Source organism: Phyllobates terribilis, unplaced genomic scaffold (genome assembly GCF_046119375.1).
Source record: "Phyllobates terribilis strain yellow unplaced genomic scaffold, ASM4611937v1 Scaffold_4__5_contigs__length_816908805, whole genome shotgun sequence".
NCBI lineage: Eukaryota > Metazoa > Chordata > Amphibia > Anura > Dendrobatidae > Phyllobates > Phyllobates terribilis.
In genome coordinates this window covers 567342919-567357481 of record NW_027362764.1, presented here as the reverse complement: position 1 = coordinate 567357481, position 14563 = coordinate 567342919, and the positions used below count along the sequence as shown (strand labels likewise).

The window sequence follows — 14563 nt, the reverse complement described above, 5'->3', positions numbered from 1 at the left end:
ATAGTATTTATTTTTTAATAAATACTTGTTTATTAGCTTGCAAAGTTTAGATTCTAATTTATGTTATAGTTCAGCTGGGCATTACCAGAGATTTATCTCAGGGGTGTGTATTTCTTCCCTTGTACGAGGTTGGCCAATCATAAGCAGTCAGCTTTATGCAATGGAAGAAAGAACACGCCTTCCTCTCATCACTGATCTCTGCAGCTACTGTGTAGAGATACAGTACAGTTGAGTCATGTATCATTACAAAAAGATCTTATCTTTTGGCAATCACTGTGGGGGAAGGGTGAAAACTGACAGCACTGTAAGAGGAGATCTGGAAGTGTTTATAATAAATAACAAAGCTCTGGTGTCATGGGAATACCATGACAGAGAGGGGCTGGAAGATTGCGGCGTCTGTTTTCACAAACTCCTGCACTGGTTAGAAGCACTTCACCATCTTATTAAACAGTACAAGTTTTTTACTTGCTGGCAGTGCAAGGTTAAGTCTGTTCAGTTGAAGCTGCTGGAGCTTTCCTACTTGGATTGTCTCAGTGTTGGCCAGTCCCCTCTGCTATATATGCTCGCCTCTGGAATTGCCAGTGTTAGTTCTTACTGCCTGGTTAGGAGTTGGAGGTGTAATTCATGGTTGGAGTTGGCGTTTGGAGATTTGTTCAGGAGAATGTTGCTTGGAGTTTTGTTTGTGTGCACATCCTCATCCTCTCCTATTTAGTTTCTCCTTCCTTTAACTCCCCTGTGTTCCACTCTATTTTTTGGTAAGTGTATTTTGTATGATAGTTATTTTCATATATCCCTGTTCTGTCTTCCCTTGTTTGTCTGGTTAATGTTATCCTGTACAGTTCAGCTTCCCACCTCCCTGGGAGGAGGAGGGGACAGATAAGGGCTGTTATAGGAGCATAGCAGGCACAAGATCATGGCATCTCCACCTTCAGGAGTAATCCGGGAGACAGGGATAGATGATGACGCCCCTAGTTCTAGGGACCTGGTTGGCGCCCACAGTCCCAAGGCACTGTGTGATATCTGGTTTATCTTTACACAGTAACTCCAGAGATCAGAGAGGAGAGGAGGACGGGTTCTTTCTTCCTTTGTATGACACAGCCTGCTTATGATTGTTCAACCTCATACAGGGGAAGAAGTTGACGCTCCAAGAGATAAATCTCTGATAATACCTAGTTGAACTATAACATAAAAACTTTGCAAGCTAATATCTCTGCAACGGAGAGGAGAAATTAAAAAATGAAAACTATGTTTAACTCAGCTCTTCAGACATTAATCCATGATGTGACCAGTTTAACATGCTCAAACTGAAGAAAGATCCATTTTAAGGCAAAAATGAAAAAAACTGCAAAACTGTTAAAAATGGCTACAGTGCCAAGTGATTAAGAAACTAATGAGCATAATATTGTAAACCTAAAAACAGTATGATTATAAAAGGATGGAGATTCACTTGTAAGGCTCATACATACTATTGTTTAGCAGTTTTTTTCGGCAGTAATAAGAGTTATAATGGGCCTTCTTACAGCCATTTTAAACCAAATTTCCTCAAGTTTTTACCCGAGGAGGTCCAGCAATTCTCAAAAAAAAAAGCTAAAGGAAAAAGGCATTTGTGTATGCAATCGTTTAGTGGTTCCTGCAACCATCTGGAGCACATTAGAGAACATTAGGCAATGGCAGCGCAGCAGGGACAGACATTTCCTGGAGACTTTCTTTTTTACATCTCATATGCTGTAGTGGAAATGCTTTTCCTAATTTTAGTAAAGTAGATACTGGATATAAGGAAAAGAAGTAGACGACTCTGTGGCCTCCTACAGAGTATAAGGCTATAAGATGAGAGGTTTCCATATCTAATCTTTTTTTATATAAAGTACTAAACATTTCAATAACACTTTGTTCTCTTTTCGAGTTTGTCTCTAATATATATATATTATAAAGGTCTCTATACACAATAGATATATGTTGGTTGAACCTGAGATTCGGGACTAGCTGCCCATCTAATGTACATGGGGGATCTCAACTCTTCCTGACAGATGATGCCTTCTTATGTGCCAGCAATTCTTCTACGTAAATGGATAATTGTAATTCACAAGGAAATTAATGCAAACATATTACTTCCTATCACATCTAGTAAATACCTTCCATAGCATCCGGCACACTTGCCCTGTCTCTGTACGTAGTTCCATAAGCCAATAGATTTCCCATTCAGGAATGCTTCGCCCATGCAGCCCTTAAAGTCTGATGTTTGGACTGTTGTTGACTTCTACAAGAGAAACAACCAATAATAAAATAACAATAATATTATATGTAATAACATATTGATAATACGTAAAGAACCAGCTCCTCTGCCTCCTCCAAACATCCGCTGATATTTAGAATGATTTCAGATCAGAATAAATCTAGACAGCGCAAATCTTACATATCTCAGTGTAGTAGACTCTTGAAATATGCTGAATTTAAGGGCGTGTTCACATGCTGAATTTTTGTTCACACGGTGCTTTTATCTGCTTTGTGTTTCATGAACTGAGGAGCTTTTTTTTTATTTAAAATCCAGAGCATGTCAATTCTTTCAGCATGTTTGCTGAGTTAATTTTAATAAGTGAATGCATAAAAACTGCATTAAAAAAAATACATGAACAAAACATCTGAATAATGCATCAAAAACACGCTTAATGTATGCAGCATTTTTTCCAGCTAACACTGCATTTTTCATGCGGCAAAAAATGTTGCAAAAAAAGCACTGTGTGAACGTACCCTTATATATCAAAGGAGGAAAAATAATCATATAACTTGAAACTCCTGCAGGAATTTACACCCATGATGAAAGTTTTTGCAATGACTTAACAATAGTGAATTAGTCACGGAAATCCTCAATGTGCGATTTGTGAGTACAAGAAATCCCTTCCTTACCAGTATGGTAAAGGTATCCAGATGTTGCTGGATCTCCTCAAGGCAATGTTTTGTTACTGAAGACCAGATTGTAGAATCTGTCTATCATTCTCATAGTGATAGCTGCATTAAGGAGTTAAAGATACCTGTATCCCGCTTCCAATGCCTCCAACAAACACTTGAGTAGAATTATCAACATGGAGGATGGATGATGTTCCTGGAGAAGACAGCGTTTTAGATGAAGTTTTCTGAGACGAGAGGACTTCTTCTACACTCAGTGTTCCTGATCTACCAAACCTGCATAAAGGAATGGTGGTACGGATAAGTGATGTTTTTGATAGAAAAAATTGAGGGTTTACAATTAAATTCTTAGAAATTTATAAGGAGAAAACAGTAAAACAGTATCCAGTTTCACAAATCGGATAGGAGAATAGTATTACATGCCCGTCATCAAACTCAATGAATTATCTGCACAGATTCCCTCAGAGTGATGGAGCCCAATTGTAACTGCTCTTCACTATGGTTAACTGACAAAGACCCCAAACAAGAAGCCACTATTAATTCAGAATTGCCTTAATAGGGTATTGAAAAATAAATCGTAACAGCAATGTAACAGTGTGGGGTACAAATCCAATCCAAACCTCAACATTGTTCACAATAGGCATAGTTAAAAGACGGCAGCACTCCTCTATTAACTCTATTCAATCCGATTTTTCAAAACACATGGTCTGCCAATAAAAATAAAGACTACTATCTGCCGGCCAAAGTCAGTACTAATCAAAACAAATGCAAAAAAAAATAACGTGTTGGATATCTTCCGATATCGAAGTGGAGCAAAAATATTGTAATGTTGGATGTTAGATCAAAAAGGGTTAAAGTATTAAAGTTTTTTTTTAAGTTTTTAAAAGCATTTTAAAGTGAAATGCTTTTATTAGTGCATTTCCAAATAGGACTAGTATATGCAATAATGAAGGTATTTCATTTTCTATTCACTTTAATATAGGAGTGCTGCTGTTTTTAGACTATATACACACACATTTAATATACGTATATAAGAAAAAAATGACCTGTACCTTGTTGCATGGATTTTATGCCATTTGCTGTTGTTTATTTGGATATCAGGATCTTCGATTCTTGTTGCTCCAGAGCCCAAGTCCCACAGGAAGGAAACTTTACCTTTCCTCATTTCAACTGCCATGAAATCAGCCTATCCAGCAATAAAAAATGATGATAATGAATGTATACATGCACTTTATGGAGATTCCAGTTAGAAAATGATTACACAAATATTTTTGATAGGCTCAGTGAATATGAACATGCATTTGATATCCACAACAAGCTAACCAAAAAAACCACCCACACACACATTATATAAATATATATATATACACTACCGTTCAAAAGTTCGGGGTCATTTAGAAATTTCATTATTTTTGAAAGAAAAGCACATTTTTTTTCAATGAAGCTAACATTAAATGAAGCAAAAATACACTCTATACATTGTTAATGTGGTAAATGACTATTCTAGCTGCAAACGTCTTGATTTTATTGCAATGTCTACATAGGTATATAGAGGCCCATTTCCAACAACCACCACTCCAGTGTTTTTATGGCACATTGTGTTTGCTAACTGTGTAAGAAGGCTAATGGATGTTTCGAAAACCCTAGAAAACCCTTGCACAAGTATGTTAGCCCAGCTGAAAACGGTTTGGCTGATTTGAGAAGCTATATAATTGACCTTCCTTTGAGCTAGTTGAGAATCTAGAGCATTACATTTGTTTGTTCTATGAAACTCTCAAAATGGCCAGAAAAAGAGAACTTTCATGTGAAATTCGACAGTCTATTCTTGTTCTTAGAAATGAAGGCTATTCCATGCGAGAAGTTGCCAAGAAACTGAAGATTTCCTACAACGGTGTGTACTACTCCCTTCAGAGGAGAGCACAAACAGGCTCTAACCAGAGTAGAAAGAGAAGAGGGAGGCCCCGCTGTACAACTGAGCAACAAGACAAGTACATTAGAGTCTCTAGTTTGAGAAATCGACGCCTCACAGCTCCTCAACTAGCAGCTTCATTAAATAGTACACTCAAAACGCCAGTGTCAACGTCTACAGCGAAGAGCGACTCCGGGATGCTGGCCTTCAGGGCAAAGTGGCAAAGAAAAAGCCATATCTGAGACTGCCTAATAAAAGGAAAAGATTAATATGGGCAAAAGAACACAGACATTGGACAGAGGAAGATTGGAAAAAAGTTTTATGGACAGACGAATCAAAGTTTGAGGTGTTTGGATCACACAGAAGAACATTTGTGAGACGCAGAACAACTGAAAAGATTATTGAAGAGTGCCTGACGCCATCTGTCAAGCATGGCGGAGGTAATGTGATGGTCTGGGGTTGCTTTGGTGATGGTAAAGTGGGAGATTTGTACAAGGTAAATGGGATTTTGAATCAGGAAGGCTATCACTCCATTTTGCAACGCCATGCCATACCCTGTGGACAGCGCTTGATTGGAGCCAATTTCATCCTACAACAGGACAATGACCCAAAGCACACCTCCAAATTATGCATGAACTATTTAGGGAAGAAGCAGGCAGCTGGTATTCTATCTGTAATGGAGTGGCCAGCACAATCACCAGATCTCAACCCCATTGAGCTGTTGTGGGAGCAGTTTGACCGTATGGTGCACAAAAAGTGCCCATCAAGCCAATCCAACTTGTGCGAGGGGCTTCAGGAAGCATGGGGTGAAATTTCTCAAGATTACCTCAGCAAATTAATAACTAGAATGCCAAAGGTCTGCAATGCTGGAATTGCTGCAAAGGAGCATTCTTTGACGAAAGCAAAGTGTGAAGGAGAAATATATTCTTTCTAATAAAAATCATTATTTCTAACCTTGTCAGTGTCTGGACTATATTTTCTATTCATTTTGCAACTCAGTTGTACAACAATATTTCATATACAAATTTGTTTAATAGCATAACCCAGTAAACCAGGTCAAAAATGAGATTAAAATATGTAGGCTGGGGAAGATTTTGCATTCATCCTTGATTGATACTATGTCATAAAACATATCTGTTGAGTTTTAGTTGTAGACTCACCTCAGTGTTACTCCCCAAGTAAAAGAGAAGATTGTCAGGTTCATTAGTTTTGACATTTAGTGTAAGAGTATTGAAATTTGTAGACCGGATTTCGGGGTGGTAGGAGCGGACACAATCCCTGTCTGCTGAAACAGCAACTTTTATCTATAACACATAACCATAAATCAACATTAGTAGCTGATAAACACATGCGAACTATCAAATTCTACAGACAGTAGCATATGTACAAATGTAATATATAACGTGTATCATGGGCAGGACCGGGAGTAGGCAGAGTAGACACCTGCATAGGGAGCTACCTCCTGCCTCCCCGAAGGGGGTGCATTTTGGGGGAAAATTACCATCTGATATTGCTGAATGTCTGTCATCACCTTGCCTTTCCCCAGCCGAAGGCATTCAGCACAGTGACGACTGGGGCGCAGGCACACAGGGGAGCAGTGTCAGTCACTGACACTGCTCATCCCTCTCTCTGCCTGTGCCCCAGCCGTCGCTCCCTTCTTGCACTCAATTGTGTTTGCATCTAACAGATGCGAATATAATTACTCATGAGTGCCACCCGGGACAGGAGTAAGGGAGCGGTTATCAGGTCCCTGTTCCACCGGTGACTCCATCAGAATGCAGGCCATTTCCAGCCTGTGCACTGAAGGAGACGGCGCACGCAGGGGACGGTGCGATACAGTGACATCATCGCGCCATACGGGGCTCACTGCTGTACAACATAGAAGAGGAGACGGCGGCTTCAGTGTATAGAGATCCTGGATTAAGTGAGTATAAGCTTTTTTTTTTTTTCTGATATTATTTCACTAATGAATGTCGGTCATCTCAAGAGGGGCTGTGAGAATTTTATACTGGGGGGATGCATCACACTACGGGGTGCATATTACACTAGAGGCTGGCTGTGGGGAATATTATACTGCGGGCCTATCACACTATGGGCTACATATTATACTGGGGGCTAGCTGTGGGGGACTATAACACTGTGGGAAACATTATACTGGGGGCTAGCTGTGGGGTACAATATACTGGGGACCTATCACAGTTAGGGGTACATATACTGGGGGATGGCTTTGGGGGACTATCACATTGTGGGGTACATATTACATTGGAGGCTGGCTGTGGGCAATATTATACTGGCAGTCTATCACATTATGGGGTCCTAGATTATACTGGGGTCTTGCTAAGGGGAACATTATACTGGGGGCTGGCTGTGGGGGACTATCACACTGTGGGGTACATTACAAAGAGGGCCTATCACACTGTGGGGTACATTATATTGGGGGCTGGCTGTGGGGGAACATTATACTTAGTGGTGGCTGTGGGGAAAATTATACTGGGGGCTCACTGTGGGAAACATTATACTGGAAGCTGGCTGTGGGGACATTATACTGAGGACTGGCTTTGATTACATTATACTGAAGCATCATACTGTATATTGAGGGTTGTGGTGGATATCATACTGTGTGGGGTACTATACTGTATATAAGGGTCTGTGGGGGCCATTACATTGTATCAGTGACTGGGGGGTTATAATACTATATGGGGTGCCATAGGGGTCATCACACTATATATGCGGGGCTGTGGTGAACATCATGGTGTATATTGAGGGTTGATTGTGGATATTATACTGTATGGGGACGGCTGTAGTGACCATCATAACAACATGTAGGAGAACAGTGTGAGGAGGGGGTACAGTTTGGAGAGGACAACGTCATGGGCAGTATGAGGGCATAGTGTGAGAAAGGGGCAGAATGGATATGGAGAGGGAGCAGTATGAAATTGGGCACTACTGTGGTTTTTGTATGGTCTACAATCTGATAATGACTGATAACAAAAACCCCTGACACCTCCTTACCATTGTTAAGGACATAATGGGAGTTGTAGGTTCAAGTGATACAAATGTATATGGGGCTGACTCGACAATACATTTGATTGCTGTACTTATGATTAGTCATGTACTTATGGTGGTTCTGGTGATGCATTCATGTACTGATGGTTCTGGTGATGTATCCATGTACTAATTATGGTACTGGTGTATTTATTTACTGGCGGTGGTTCTCATGATGCATTCATGTACTGATGGTGGTTCTGGTGTCATATTCATGTACTGATGGAGGTACTGGTGTCATATTCATGTACTGATGGTGGTTCTAGTGACTTATTTATTTACTAATCATGGTTTTGGTGCCTTATTTATGTACTATTGAAGGCTCTGGGTATTTATGTACTGATGATGATTTTGGTTTCGCATTCATATACTGATTATGGTTCTGAGGATGAATACAACACCAGAACAAGCATCACTACATGAATACATCACCAGAACAACCATCACTACATGAATGTCACCAGAACCACCATCAGTACAGGAACTTGTCACCAGACTCTAGTTTTTTACTTTTGCTTGCATTTATTGGTGAAAAAGGTAACAATGTTAGTGTAAGTGGTCGTTAAAGCTTGTTATCTGACCAATCGGAAGGGGAGGGGGTTGCATTAGTGGTCCTGCTACCTTAGTCTCTGAATCATTCCTTTGCTTGGGGGTTGAGGGTTCATTGGAGGAGGACACCGTTGGTTTCATCTGCCTAGGGCACCAAAATACCTTATCCAAGCCCTGACGTGTATGTTGGGTGCTGTCACTGGCAAATTTATTGATAATATAATACAGTGATATATCATTTATATGTATTGTAAGCTAATAACATTGGTATTATATAATAATATCACCATTCCAGCACAATATATTAAAGAACGAACATCCTGAATCATCACATCGGATCTAAGTTACTTCAGTTCTAACAGTCGTAGCTGACCAGTTTTATAGAAAGAGGGTTTTGCAAGCCAATCAGCACCCCCACAATGTGACCGTGTGCTGCTGTGGGGTTGTTGTGGCAGGTAGAGTAAAAAAAAAATCTCCTGGTCTGTGTACTGGGATATCATACCTGTCAGTATTACAATACATTCTACAGCAATGTAAGAGTGAAGTGAAAGGTCCAGTCTACTATTAGGCAAAAATGGGAAAATTAAAAAGTTATGGCTTCTTATTGCAGAGATGATGAAGCAAGAAATAACCCCGTTGCATACTGTTGTTTTCTTTTCATCAATCAATAGTACACGTGAAAATAAGAAATTTTGTAATATATCTTTATTAGTGAAATCTGCATATTTCCTTTCTCCTCCTGGACTGATCGATCATTCTTAAAATTCACAATTCACAGAAAAAAAATCTGTCTACAGTGAGTACAGACTTTCTCATTACTGCGATAACAGTTCGCTCTCAAAGTTCTATAGAGAAAAGTAACTGCATTTCAGGAGAACCTGGAGCAGAATGTCTGTATCTGCTTCTAACTCCTCCCTCCTTTCCCCTCCCCTTTCCATAGAGGTTTAAAAGCACCAACTGTCAATGCCTATCTCAGTAATGGGAAAATCTGTTTTCAGTGAATAAAGATTTTACCTGTGAATTGAGAGTGAAAGATCAATCAAGTAGGAGAAAAAAGCCAATTTTTCTGATAAGATATATTACAAAGTTGCTTATTTTCAAGTGTATTATTAATTTATGAAATAAGGATTAAAATGACGATTACTCTTTCAGTACCAGACGAGACACTTAACAGGTTAAATTGTATTTAACCTCCTCATTAGCAGATAAATTAGTAAGTAGATTTCATAATTTGATTTGATTTGTATTTAATGTTTCGCAATGAGCTTTATAAAGCAATCTATCCTTGGCTAAATTATAGTAAATGTAAACAGGCAGGGTTATTCTACCACGTACAAAGCATATCCAGTTCCATCTCACAATTACTGTAAATGCAGAATAATAGCTGTGTTAATAGTAAAGTAATGGCCTGGATCCCACTTACCGATGCAGCTTGTTTCCTTGCCTGGTTGATCAGCTCTTTTATTTCCGAAAGATTCCGGCTCAGATTTTCTTCAAGCAATTTGAAAGGTTTTAATCTATCCAGTAAAATGTTAGCTTGTTTCTCCACTTCCTTTATCCTGCTCTCAGCTGTTACAGCTATACAATAAAAAACACACAAAATTACATTACATAGGAAATTATTGCATTGTCCATCAATGTTGAGGAGTAGACACTTAGATGGACCCTAATTTAAGTCAATGGTGTTCATTGATCACTGTATGGATCTGATATCTGTAATAAAGAAGAGCCATGATCCTAATGTGAACAGATTCTTAGAAATAGCAAAACAGAATGTACTGATGTGTTTGCACATAAAAAAATGTGTCAAGATTTGTTGTTTGATACTAAATAAATAATACTAAATATTAATAAATACTAAATTATATCAAATATTGACTATCCCAATATTTGTATAACATAGTAGACTCCATACCTGTTTTAGACGAATGGATGAGAAGTTCCTTTGTTTTCTGCAATGTGTCATTAACCCTTGACAATAATGAAGTAGCATTTGTGAGTTTCTGGCTGAAGTTCGTTATATGGCTCAAGGTGCTGGCAGCAGAGGCATTGGCAGAAAGAGCCAGCTCCTTAGCATCCTGGAGTTTAGAGCTTGTATCTGATGAATACAAGAATAAAAAAGTCTTTAAAATGGTCAAATATGCAAATTGTCTCTTCAGAGAGGAAGAGGACTTGAATTCCAGTGCCACCTATTGGAAGTAGCAATCCTAAAAGTCAATATTGTCCCTTTAATAAGCCTTGCCATATCACATAGGATAAAACCAGAATCTCAATTTTACCCCCCTGAAGTCAATACTTTGTAGAGTCTCCTTTTGGCGCAATTACAGCTGCAAGTCACTTTGGATAAGTCTCAATGAGCTTTCCACATCTTGCCACTGGGATTTTTGCCTATTCCTCAAGAAAAAACTGCTCCAGCTCCTTTAAGTTAGATGCTTTCCTATGGTGAACAGCAATCTTCAAGGCAGACCACAGAATCTCGCTTGGATTAAGGTTTAGGCTTTGAATAGGCCACTCCAAAACATTTACACGTTTCCCCTTAAACCACTCGATGGTTGCTTTAACAGTATTCTTTGGGTCATTGTCTTGTTGGAAGGTGAACCAACGTACTAGTCTCAAATCACTAACAGACTGAAATAGGTTTTGCTCAAGAATATTTCTGTATCTCGCACCATCCATCTTCCCCTCAACTCAGACCATTTTCTTTGTCCCCGCTGACAAAAAACATCCTCAAAGCATAATGCTGCCACCACCATGTTTCACTGTGGGGATGGTGTTCTTGGGGTGATGAGCTGTGTTTGGTGCCAGACATAGTGTTAACCTTGGTGGCCAAAAGATTCCATTTTGGTCTCATCTGACCACAGCACCTTCTTCCATACATTTGGGGAGTCTCCCACATGTGTTTCGGCAAACTCAAAATGATCATTACAATTTTTGTCTATAAGGAAAGGCTTTTTTCTGCCCACTGTTTCATAAAGGCCACCTCTATGGAGTATACGGCTTATTGTGGTCATATGGACAGATACTCCAGTTTCTGCTTGGGAACTCTGCAGCTCCTTCAGGGTTACATTTAGTCCCTGTGCTGCCTCTCTGATTAACGCCCTCTTTGCCTGGGCTGAGAGTTTTGGTGGGTGGCCTTCTCTTGACAAGTTTGTTGTGGTACCATGTTCTTTCCATTTGATGATAATGGATTTGATAGTGCTCCAGGGGATCATCAGAGACTGAGATATTTTTATTATCCAACCCTGACTTTTACTTCTCAACAACTTTGTCCCTGACTCGTTTGGAGAACGCCTTGGTCTTCATGGTGTTGTTTGGTTAGTGATGCCTCATGGTTAATGGTGTTGCAGCCTCTGTGGCCTTTCAGAAAAAGTGTGTATATACTGACAGACCATGTGACACTTAGATTGCACACAGGTGGACTTCATTTCACTAAGCATGTGACTTATGAAGGTAATTGTTCGTGCCAGAATTTTTTAGGGGCTTCATAGCAAAAAGGGGTGAATACATATGAACATGCAAATTTTTAGTTTTTTGATTCCATAAATTTAATTTATGCCTATATTTTTCTCATTTCACTTCACTAACTTAGACTATTTAGTGCTGATGCATCACACACAAATTGGATTACAAAAATATTTAAACACAGGCTGCAATGTAATAATATAGGTAAAAATCCAAGGGGGTGAATACTTTCGCAAATAACTGTACCTACTGTTTGTTATAAATTCACTTCCAGGTAAACTGGAAGTGAAATTTAGAATGGAAAAAAAAATTAGAATATTGCTATAAAATGGTTCCCGACTTTGGTAGAGAGTGTGAACGCGCTCCTACTTACCTATCTTCACCAAACTAGACAAAGCTTTATTTAGTTTGGCAGATGTGTACACTTTTATCATTTGAATATATCAGTCACTTTCTACTCATTTACTGAAGGTTTCAGAAAGGAAACAGTGAACCTGAATATCTACACAGCTCCTCAGGATAAAAGTCCATTTCATGTTATAAATAGGGCTATATTCTCCGCTCCGTCTGCAGTCCATGGAGACATGCCTTTCTATTACTATTTTATCACAGCGCTACAAGTAAAAGGATGAATGATATGTTTCTCACCATTCGGTAGGGTTCTCAGAGCTCGCAGCTGCTCGTTTATCTGTCCGGTAAATGCATGCGTACGCTTTTGTATATTATCCACTTTTGTCTTTAAACCTTTCAAGTGAGACACGAGGCCTGCAAGAAAAAAAAAACATATGATGCCAGCCTTTAGAATTCTCCCTATAAAAAGACTCCACAAAAAGAAAACGACTCAATACCTAAATTATCATTTAGATTTAAAATCTTACTAACCCACAGCAATAAATGGAACCATACCACAAGTAGACTTTAGAAAAGTGTACACTGTGTTTTCAATGGCTTAGAGTTTTTTTACATGAGCAGATTTCTCCCCATGCCAAATGCTGGCCAACGATATTGTAATTAAATTGGCAATCATGTAAAATAAATTAACACAGCAAAAAAAGGACAAAATAATTTACCGGCCTAGGTATCAGAACTAAAGATGGGGGCAACACAGGTGCAAGATACTGATGAGACAACTACTCACAACCTAACAACCTAAGCAATCACCCCCTCCATGAACTGGTAGCTTGTGAGTGATTGTCTCATCAGTATTTGGCACCTGTGTTGCCGCCATTTTTATTATATGGGTTTGCTGCATTCTGATGCATTAGTTTTGAGATCTGGGCAGGTGAATACTGTTACCCTTTTTTGCTGTATTAATTCTTGAATTTTGGGGGGAATTTTAATTCCTATTTTTGTGGCTTTGCTTTTAATCATGTAAAATCACCAAAACGTCAATAAAATTTTAGGAATAAGTAGTCCAGTATGCAAACCTGAGGAACAACACTATACATGACTTGTATCCTGCATTTCCACCATGTTTTCCCCTCTGTTTGCTCTAGCTCTAATTTGCAATCCACAGGGAGCTGGAGGGAAGAGACTAGCTCCTGTTATATCTCCCATACACAGCACAGCACAGCACGGCACAGAGAGGTATCCTTGCTCTTCATTCATTTTTTAGCACAAGGAGACAAGTAACATCAACATCGAGGATATTACAGCAATGCCGAGCTGCCTGGATGTGAATAAGCTCTGGAGTGAGGCAAAAGGCTTATTAGAAGATTATTATTATTATTATTATTATTAGGAGATAATTTGCATATTCCCACTGCATTTTGGGGTAAGTGAAGAGTCTCCGCGAGCTCAAAGAACACTGGATTTTGGCTGTTGGAGCTGAAAAGAGGACATCGGTAAACCAGGGGAGGAGTCCTGAGGAGATAATTTGCATATTCCCACTGCATTTTGGGGTAAGTGAAGAGTCTCCGCGAGCTCAAAGAACACTGGATTTTGGCTGTTGGAGCTGAAAAGAGGACATCGGTAAACCAGGGGAGGAGTCCTGAGGAGATAATTTGCATATTCCCACTGCATTTTGGGGTAAGTGAAGAGTCTCCGCGAGCTCAAAGAACACTGGATTTTGGCTGTTGGAGCTGAAAAGAGGACATCGGTAAACCAGGGGAGGAGTCCTGAGGAGATAATTTGCATATTCCCACTGCATTTTGGGGTAAGTGAAGAGTCTCCGCGAGCTCAAAGAACACTGGATTTTGGCTGTTGGAGCTGAAAAGAGGACATCGGCGCGCGCATTTTGAAGCTTTTTTTTTAAGCTTTTTTCACTGTTTTCAGAACATTAACAATAAGAACATGGAAGAGTTCAGGAGCCATTTGGTGAGCTGCATATCCTGCTACATGTTCACAGACTTGCCAGTGGAAAAGCCAAACTTCACATGCCAGAAATACAAGCTTGTGTCCCTGTTGGAGGAAAAGTTGCGAAATCTAGAAGAGAGGTTAACTACCTTGAAAATCATTAAGGAAGGTGAAGAGTTCTTAGACAGAGCAGAATTATCTCTTCATGATTCAGAAAGAGAAGAAATTCGAACTGCACCTGACGAAACAGAGGAATGGAAGCATGTGACCCACAGAAGCAGGAGGATCGAGAGGCAGTCAGCACCCATACTGCTCAGGAACCAGTACCAGGCTCTCACGCAGGAGAACCATGAAGAAATACAGCAAAATAAGACTTTGCCAGCAATGAATAACCTTGTA

At 39.6% G+C, this 14563-nt stretch overlaps 1 protein-coding gene across 1 annotated transcript in view; it reads right to left on the bottom strand.

The window, feature by feature from the left end:
- LAMA1 (laminin subunit alpha 1) overlaps nt 1–14563 on the bottom strand; it is a 264311-nt gene that overhangs the window by 36885 nt on the left and 212863 nt on the right. The window contains exons 42-48 of the mRNA XM_073679061.1: nt 12518–12634; nt 10323–10505; nt 9831–9985; nt 5974–6117; nt 3957–4090; nt 3030–3180; nt 2133–2257 (exon numbers count right to left, since the gene is read on the bottom strand). Of these exons, the coding sequence (XP_073535162.1) occupies nt 2133–2257; nt 3030–3180; nt 3957–4090; nt 5974–6117; nt 9831–9985; nt 10323–10505; nt 12518–12634 (1009 nt within the window). The remainder of the gene's footprint in view (nt 1–2132; nt 2258–3029; nt 3181–3956; nt 4091–5973; nt 6118–9830; nt 9986–10322; nt 10506–12517; nt 12635–14563) is intronic.